Here is an 8,555-nt window from a genome sequence, read left to right as displayed (position 1 = left end):
GAGGAGTGGGCACTTCCCAGGGTGGGGAGAGGCCGGCTGGCAGGGGATCGGGGGCAGGACCGCCGGTCTGACCCGGGTCCTGGCGGCCGGAGCCACCGCGTTCCGAAGGCTAGGGCCTGCGGGCCTTCCTGGTCGGGTCTTTGGTTGCCCGCTGCTCATTGGCTACTTCCGATTCAGGGGGCGGGCCCTAGTTCCCTTTCGTCCAATGAAAAGTGCAGGTGCTGGAGCTCTGACTTGGAAAGTGGGGGTTCTTTTGAGAGGTTGAATTAAGGGGAGGCCGAGGCCCGTAGATTGGGACAGTGATGCCCCCAAACCTCTGGGGAATTAATAGTAATAAATTAAACCTGGGTTTGTTGGCCGCCTACTATGTGCCAGGCTCCGTACTAAGAGCTTTACCAGCCTTATCATTTAATCATCACACCACCCTGTGAGCTATGTGTTATCATCCCATTTGCCAGAGGAGGAAACTGAGGCCTAGATTGGTAAAAAAAAAACTTGACCAAAACCACACAGTTTGTGAGCGGGAGAGCCGGGATTCAAACCCGCGACTGTCTGGTTTCAGAGCCTGTGCTGTTTCTACTACTGAATGCCAGCTGTATGCAAATGGGAAGGGAGGGCAGGAGCCCCTTATTTTCCACAGCCCCGTGCCCAGCCGGTGCCTGGCACAGAATAGCTTTGGGTAAGTAGATGAGTGAGTGTTTATGTGGAGAGAGGCCTACCCTTCTCCAAGGCAGGCACCAGACTTTATCCCAGTTTCCCCAGCCTAGCTAAAGCCTGGCACACAGTAGGTGCTCTGTAAATGCGGAGAAACTGCTAAAGATAATGAACAGGAGGTCAGAGTACTACATGCCAAAGAGGAGCCCATGTATGTGGTTCAGACTAGGGCTGCCCTGGCTCAGCCCTGTACAGGCTGTGGGATAGTGAAGAAGTTGCTTAACCTCTCTGAGCCACATCTGCAGAAGACAGAGGTTTCCACTTGTGCAGAGGCTGATGATTACATGTGCCTCACAGACCTGGAAAGGATGGAATGACATGTTTATATGCTCTGTCGTGCAGTAGAATGCTGGGCCCTGGTGTGTTCCAAGACTTGGTTGTTATGTGCCTAGAACAGGGATTGGCAAACTTTTCCTCCAGGGACCACGTGGTAAATATTTTAGGCTTTGTGGGGCCCTATAAGGTCACCGTCTTTTTTGTTGGGTTTTTTGACAGTCTTTTAAAATGTTTGTGACCACTCTTAGCACACAGGCTATACTAGACAGGCTGCAGCCCTGCCTAGATGGTGCAGGGACCATAGAGGGCCACAGTGGGAGGAACACACTCCGATCCCCCCACTTGCTGTCTGTGTGATCTTGGGAGGGTCACGTCACCCCTCTGTGCCTCAGTTTCCTTCTGTAAGATGACAAGGTAATAGTACCCACTTCCCAGGGTTGTTGTAGGGTTAAGTGTGTTAACCTATGTGAATGCAGCAGCACCTGGCTTCGAGTAAGAGCGTGTGAGCTCCAATCATTACAGTGAATTCACGGTCCATACCTGTTATTTCGAGAGGGAGGGGACAGTCCTGTAGTCTGAGAGGGCTCCCCGGAGGAGGCACCTGGGTTAGCTGTGCTGGGACTAAGGGGTCTTGGATGGGCATCCGTGAGGCATATGCTCTCGTCACCGTTTCCCAGATGTGGGAACACAGGCTCCGGGAAGATTAAGTCCCTTGTGTGGGGTCCCCCAGCTGGCAAGTGACAGAGTTGGGACTGAAACCAGGCTGTGTGTCTGCAGAGCCTGCTCTCTGCCCCTCTGCCCTGTCCTGGCCCCGTCAAAGGGGAGCCCTGTAGCAGGGACATCTCGTGATCTGGCAGGGGAGTCATTGACTAGAAAGGGGTGCAGACCAGCTGCAGGACAGCCCCCCTCCCTGCCCAGTGGTCTGATGGTACCTGGAGTGATGCTGCCTCTCTGCTCCTCCCTCCAGCTGGGACCTGGCCGACCCCTGCCCACCTTCCCCACCTCGGAATGCACCTCGGACGTGGAGCCGGACACGCGGGAGATGGTGCGAGCCCAGAACAAGAAGAAGAAGAAGTCGGGAGGCTTCCAGTCCATGGGTGGGTGCTCCAGGCATCTGGAGAAATTGGTGGGGGGGCGGGTAGCAGCCGGGGGTTACCACACCCTCTGAGCTCTGCTCTGGGCCCAGCACTGGTAGGTATTGGGCAAACTGAGGCAGCAGACACTGTCTCAGAGCCAGTCAGGGCCTCATGGGGGCAGCGGGCCTGACACAATGAGAGAACAGTTAGAGCAGGACTCGGGGCGATGCGGTGCAGGAACAGGCAAAGACATTTGGGGATTTAGTGCCTGACAATAGCATTTCAGAGCAGCAGGGGAAAGATGCGATAGTCGTGTGCGTGGGGGCTCCCTCCACCCTGGTCGTTCCCGTGTCTTTCCCAGGCTTGAGCTACCCGGTGTTCAAAGGCATCATGAAGAAAGGCTATAAGGTGCCAACGCCCATCCAGAGGAAGGTACGCGCTGGGCAGGGCTGGGGGTTTGGGAGGAGGGGATGAGGAACTTGGCCTTCTCTCAGCCTCTTGATAGACACCCCTTGTCCCAGCTGTCACATCTGTTGTCCCTCTTATTCTGAAGCCCCACAAGCTTGCCTGTTCCACAGGTCGGGGAGGTTGGGCCCAGCAGAGAGGAGACGCGGCCCCGTGCCTCTTTGCCATTTAAGGCCGTTCCCTGCTGAGGCTGCGCAGTGAGGAGCAGTGGTCAGGGAGGGTAGAGTCTGGCTTCATCTGAAGAAGGATGTTCAAACCATGGAAAGAGTTGGGGGTGGTGAGCTGCTCGTCCCTGGAGGTGTGCAAACGAGCGTTGGCAAAAATGGGATCAGGACTGGGCGACAGGCCCCTTCCCCCTCACTGAGGTCCCCTAGTTCCACTGGGAACTCGAAGCTCTGATGCAGGAGCTGACCGCCCTGCCCCCTCCCCATTCGTCTCCAGACCATCCCCGTGATCCTGGATGGCAAAGACATGGTGGCCATGGCCCGGACGGGCAGTGGCAAGACAGCCTGCTTTCTTATCCCCATGTTCGAGCGGCTGAAGGCCCGCAGTGCTCAGTCGGGGGCCCGTGCCCTCATTCTCTCGCCCACCCGGGAGCTGGCCCTGCAGACCATGAAGTTCACCAAGGAGGTGTGTTGGGGTTGCAGAGGGGGGAGGGGGGACAGGAGAGGGGGATGGTGGGGAGGGCAGGGAGAGGCAGGCTGAGTCACCTCCCCCTTACCCTCTCTCAATCTTTCTCTGTCTCTCCCCACAGCTGGGCAAGTTCACCGGCCTCAAGACTGCCCTGATCCTGGGTGGGGACAAGTAAGAACCCTCTTGCCCCTGGCCCCGGTCACCCACACTCCCATCCCTGTGCAAGCGCACCCCGTGCCTCCAGGGTATCAGAGTGTAGGAGCCTGTGTGGCTTATTAACAATATCAAGTTCTTGGCACATTCTAAAAAAGAAGAATGATGCTTGTGAAGAATTAGGGAGACATGCAGTAACATACGAGAAGAATTTCCCACACGAGCACTGCGAAGGTTCTGGTGCTTCTGAAAGACAGCTCGTGGCATCCGGGTCGCCCACCCGGTAGCTCAGATGTATGTTTTAATGTGCGTACTTGTGGGTTGTTTAAAGCAGAATGTGCAAAAATCAAAGCATGTTTGTAATAGCTCAGATTTGCAAAATGTATTTTTCCTGATGTGCTGGTACCATCCTTCTGAAGTGGCAGGCATCACACCTGTTTACAGGTGAGCACGCTGAGGCGGTGGTGGGCCCAGAGCCGCGCAGTGGTTTGGTAGTACCGCTCAGATGAGAACTCGGGTCCCCTGCTGTGCCCCCTCCCCCTTCCACAGGCCTCCCTCCCAGGGCAGCCCCCTCCTTGTTCTCAGTGTCACTGTCACCAGTCACTTAGTTCTGCGTGTTTTGCTGTCCAGGGCTCTTTGCCTACATTATAATGTATTATCTCTAGTTAGTTACTGTGAGCAGTGCCTCCCAGGCTAGGCCTGGCCCGGAATTCTGGCTCCTACAGGTGTCCCAGGGGACGACTAAGTTAGGGATGTGTGTGCTCAAAAGGTTTAAGAATAAGGACAGAGAGATTCCAGAAACTGGATTCGAGGTGCAGCTGGCAGTTCCAGGGGTAGTTGCTAGGAGGCTGTGGGTGAAAGGCAACTTTGTTGCCTCTGGAGATAGAGAGTGAGGTGGGTTGTGAGGCTGAGCCCACTCTTTGGGGAACTCTTTGTTGTGTGAGTCCTTTTGTGTGTTTGAACCTGCATCTCTTGTCACGGCAGGGCCTTTGCCTAGGACAGCGGTTCTCAACCTGTGGGTCGCGACCCCTTTGGGGGTCGAACGACCCTTTCACAGGGGTCGCCTAAGACCATCAGAAAACACATATATAATTACATATTGTTTTTGTGATTAATCACTATGCTTTAATTATGTTCAATTTGTAACAATGAAAATACATCCTGCATATCAGATATTTACATGACGATTCATAACAGTAGCAAAATTACAGTTATGAAGTAGCAACGAAAATAATTTCATGGTTGGGGTCACCACAACATCAGGAACTGTATTAATGGGTTGCGGCATTAGGAAGGTGGAGAACCACTGGCCTAAGATGTTAGCAGTAGCCTTTCCCCAGTGGCAAGTCTGGGGTCAGGGAGTGGGCTCACCGGGTATTTGGTGTGGGAAGGGACAGGGACTAGACAGAGGCCTGTTCTATCGAGCTGACTCCTGCCCTTCTCCCTAGAATGGAAGACCAGTTTTCAGCCCTGCATGAAAACCCTGACATGTGAGTTTGCATTGGGGGTCATGCTCTGGGGTCCCTTCCCAGATGGCCAGCGTCTGAGGAGTGAGAGGAGGGCTCTGCTGGTGGCCCTGGGTGACCTGGCCTGCACCCCCCTTCCAGAATCATTGCCACCCCTGGCCGCCTGATGCATGTGGCTGTGGAGATGAACCTGAAGCTGCAGAGTGTGGAGTACGTGGTATTTGACGAGGCTGACAGGTAAGGCTGCAGGTACACCCCTCGCAGGGTCCAGGTCGGCCGCGGCTGGGAAATCGGAGGGAGGTGAGGTTTCTGGGAGGAAGGGCTCTGCCAGGAGAGACCTGTGTACCGGGATCACCGTTAGAAAAAGTAGCACAAAGTTGAGAACACAGGTGGGATCAAATCCCAGCTCCCTGAACTTGGACAAATCACTGAGGGTCTTGGGGGCCTCGGTGGGGGGGGGGCTCGCCTGCAGAGTGGGGATAAACTAGCATGTGCCTCCCAGAATGCCGTGAGGACTCGGGAGCCGATATTTGTAAAGTACTCCAAACGGTGCCTGACCCAGAGCGAGGGCTGCTGTCATTTATTTCAATGCGAATTTGTAGAAAACAGAACAGATCAGACCCAAGATTTCAGGGTCATTATTGCTTAGGATGAAGTTGTCAGAGAGAAAAATCGAGGCAAACACCGACCACATGGAAGAAGTATGGTGGGGGCGAGGGTGGTTGAAGGTGGGAACTCACTGGAGGAAGCCCCTCTCCTGACCCATCCTGCCCCCTGCCCTCCGCCCTCCGCCCTCCCAGGCTCTTTGAAATGGGGTTTGCAGAGCAGCTGCAGGAGATCATCAGCCGCCTCCCGGGGGGCCACCAGACACTCCTGTTCTCGGCCACGCTGCCCAAGATGCTGGTGGAGTTCGCCCGGGCCGGTGAGTGAGCTCGGGGGGCGCCTGGGCCCCGGGCCTTGTCCTGCCGTGACTCAGCCCCCCACTCCCCTCTGCCCACCGCAGGCCTCACGGAGCCCGTGCTCATTCGGCTGGATGTGGACGCCAAACTCAACGAGCAGCTCAAGGTGAGGTCTGCCCGTGCCCCTGGCCAGGCCTCTGTGCAGGGCCCTGAGCCACCCCCTCACGGCCCTCTCCTTGCAGACCTCCTTCTTCCTGGTGCGGGAGGACACCAAGGCCGCCGTGCTCCTCCACCTGCTGCGCGACGTAGTGCGGCCCCAGGACCAGACCGTGGTGTTTGTGGCCACAAAGCACCACGCGGAATACCTCAGTGAGGTGAGCGGGCCTGGCTGGTGAGGAAGACAGCTCCTGGCACCTGCACCCTCATTAGCTCGGGCTGCAGTTCCATGTGCAGACACCGGAGGGCAGCACCGGAGCGGGACACGGGCCTGGCCGGGGCTTATGACTTTAATGAACTCCCAGGTACTCAGTTATCAACTCATGGCCAGTCCTGACTCATCCGTTGCTACCCCCTCCACCCAGGTTATGCTGAAGTATTCTCCCAGCCGTGCTATCACTTTTGTATACATTTCCCCATATGTTTCGTTTTTTAAAAATGAGGTGTGGACTGCATGCAGTGAGCTATGTACAGTGCCCAATTCTACGTGAGCAACTGGATGAGTTTTTCCATATGAGAGCATGGGGATCCTGTGCCCCAAAGGCTGCTGGGGCCCCTCCCTGGGTCAGCCACACCTGGGGTCTGTTTTCTGAGGACACACTTCACTGGGTTTCATTAACTTGTCATACATTTAACGGAGCTTCCTCCTTGCGTGCAGCTGCTGGGGTCTCTGATGAATGAGACTGAAATAGTAATTCTCAAAGAGCAGTTAACACTCACGGTGCTTCCTGTGTTCCGGGCCGAGTTCTCAGCACTATGTTAACGCATTGAATCCTAACAAAGCTACAGAGCAGGACAATTCTCCCCATTCTATATTCGAGGAAAATGAAGGCACAAAGAGGTTAGGTCACTTGCCGAGGTCATGCAGCTCATTAGTGGGAGTCAGGATGAGGCTTACACCAGGTCATGGCATCCCGCTGTGGCCCAGACTCTTCTCTTTCCTACCAGCTCCTCACCCCTCTCACTTCTCCCCTCCTGTCCTGGCTCCGAGCAGCTGCTGACGACCCAGCGGGTGAGCTGCGCCCACATCTACAGTGCCCTGGACCAGACAGCCCGCAAGATCAACCTGGCCAAGTTCACCCACGGCAAGTGCTCCACCCTCATCGTGACGGACCTGGCGGCCCGGGGCCTGGACATCCCGCTGCTGGACAACGTCATCAACTTCAGCTTCCCGGCCAAGGGCAAGCTCTTCTTGCACCGCGTGGGTGAGGAGCCGGCGGGCGCTGAGCCCGGGGGGAGCTGAGGGCACAGGGCGCGACTCCCACCCTTCCGGTGGGGAACCCGGCTCAGGGGTCTGACCTACAAGTGAGGACCTGGTGGGGGTGGGCCGGCACGATTCTCATGGGTGCCTCATGGGGCGATTCTCCTCTCTCTGGACTCTGTCCTGGGCGCCCCTGTCTTTTCTGTCGTGCTCCTTGGTGACGTGGCCCCTCAGCTCCCTCCTCCCCGAAGTCCTCTCAGTAACGCTGCCCTGTGAGCTCCCTCCTGGGGACCTATGCCCCCTCAGGGTTGGGCAGGTGGGAGTTGTGCTAAAGCTTGACCACCTCCTCCAGGTCGTGTGGCCCGGGCTGGTCGAAGTGGCACGGCCTACTCCTTGGTGGCCCCAGATGAGGTCCCCTACCTGCTGGACCTGCACCTGTTCCTGGGCCGCTCCCTCACCCTCGCCCGCCCCCACGAGGAGCCTTCAGGTGAGTGGAGGCCAGGGCGGGGCTGAGGTCCTCCGTGGAGTTCTTCACGTGGGCAAAGGACAGAGCTGTCCCCTCTGGTAGGGGGTGGGGCTGGATCTGACCCCAGGATATCCCCGTACGGTCACCCTCGGTATCCACGGTGGATTGGTTTCAGGACCCCCTCAGATACAAAAATCCGCGATGCTTAAGTTTCTTATATTAAATGACATATTTGCACGTAACCTACACACATCCTCCCTAACATTAAATCATTTCTAGTTACGTATAGTAATAGAATGTGAATGCTATGTAAATAGGCATTACACTGTATGGTTTAAGGCAGTGGTCGGCAAACTCATTAGTCAGCAGAGCCAAATATCAACAGTATGATTGAAATTTCTTCTGAGAGCCAAATTTTGTAAACTTAAACTAGATAGGTAGGTACATTGTTATTAACTTAATTAGGGTACTCCTAAGGCTTAAGAAGAGCCACACTCAAGGGGCCAAAGAGTGGCGCGCGAGCCGCAGTTTGCCGACCACGGGTTTAAGGAATAACGACAAAACTCTGTACGCATTTAGTACAGATGCAACCGTCATGGGCCTAACCATGTAGCACGTCGGCAACCACGGGGGTGATTCTGTGATTCGGGCCAGTGTGGGAGGCCGGGCCATGGGCAGGTGGGCCGGCGGCAGGCCTATGACCGGGCTCCCTTTGCGGTGGCAGGTGCGGTCGGTGTGGACGGCGTTCTGGGCCGGGTGCCACAGAGTGTGGTGGACGACGAGGACTGCGGCCTGCGGAACACCCTGGAGGCGTCGCTGGAGCTGCGGGGCCTAAGCCGTGTGGCTGACAACGCCCAGCAGCAGTACGTGCGCTCGCGGCCAGCACCCTCGCCGGAGTCCATCAAGCGGGCCAAGGAGCTGGACCTCGCGGGGCTGGGCCTGCACCCCCTCTTCAGTGAGTCCCCATGCAGGGCAGGGCAGGGGGGGCGG

At 56.4% G+C, this 8,555-nt stretch overlaps 2 protein-coding genes across 2 annotated transcripts in view; one reads left to right on the top strand and one right to left on the bottom strand.

Moving 5' to 3' along the window:
* Positions 1-1,915: 1,915 nt before the first annotated feature.
* Positions 1,916-8,555, top strand: part of DDX54 (DEAD-box helicase 54) — an 11,604-nt gene continuing 4,964 nt past the window's right edge. The window contains 12 exon segments of the mRNA XM_006768938.2: positions 1,916-2,087; positions 2,428-2,498; positions 2,973-3,161; positions 3,286-3,335; positions 4,766-4,807; positions 4,925-5,020; positions 5,584-5,705; positions 5,787-5,848; positions 5,925-6,056; positions 6,893-7,103; positions 7,452-7,586; positions 8,290-8,524. Of these exon segments, the coding sequence (XP_006769001.1) occupies positions 1,916-2,087; positions 2,428-2,498; positions 2,973-3,161; positions 3,286-3,335; positions 4,766-4,807; positions 4,925-5,020; positions 5,584-5,705; positions 5,787-5,848; positions 5,925-6,056; positions 6,893-7,103; positions 7,452-7,586; positions 8,290-8,524 (1,517 nt within the window).
* Positions 6,064-8,555, bottom strand: part of CFAP73 (cilia and flagella associated protein 73) — a 14,484-nt gene continuing 11,992 nt past the window's right edge. The window contains exon 7 of the mRNA XM_006769007.2: positions 6,064-6,708. The gene's annotated coding sequence lies outside the window, so the exon portion shown is untranslated. The remainder of the gene's footprint in view (positions 6,709-8,555) is intronic.

The sequence above is a fragment of the Myotis davidii genome, unplaced genomic scaffold (assembly GCF_000327345.1).
Source record: "Myotis davidii unplaced genomic scaffold, ASM32734v1 scaffold223, whole genome shotgun sequence".
NCBI classification, from domain to species: domain Eukaryota; kingdom Metazoa; phylum Chordata; class Mammalia; order Chiroptera; family Vespertilionidae; genus Myotis; species Myotis davidii.
The sequence above is the reverse complement of the archived record's forward strand: the minus strand, read 5'-3'. Positions and strand labels throughout refer to the sequence as shown.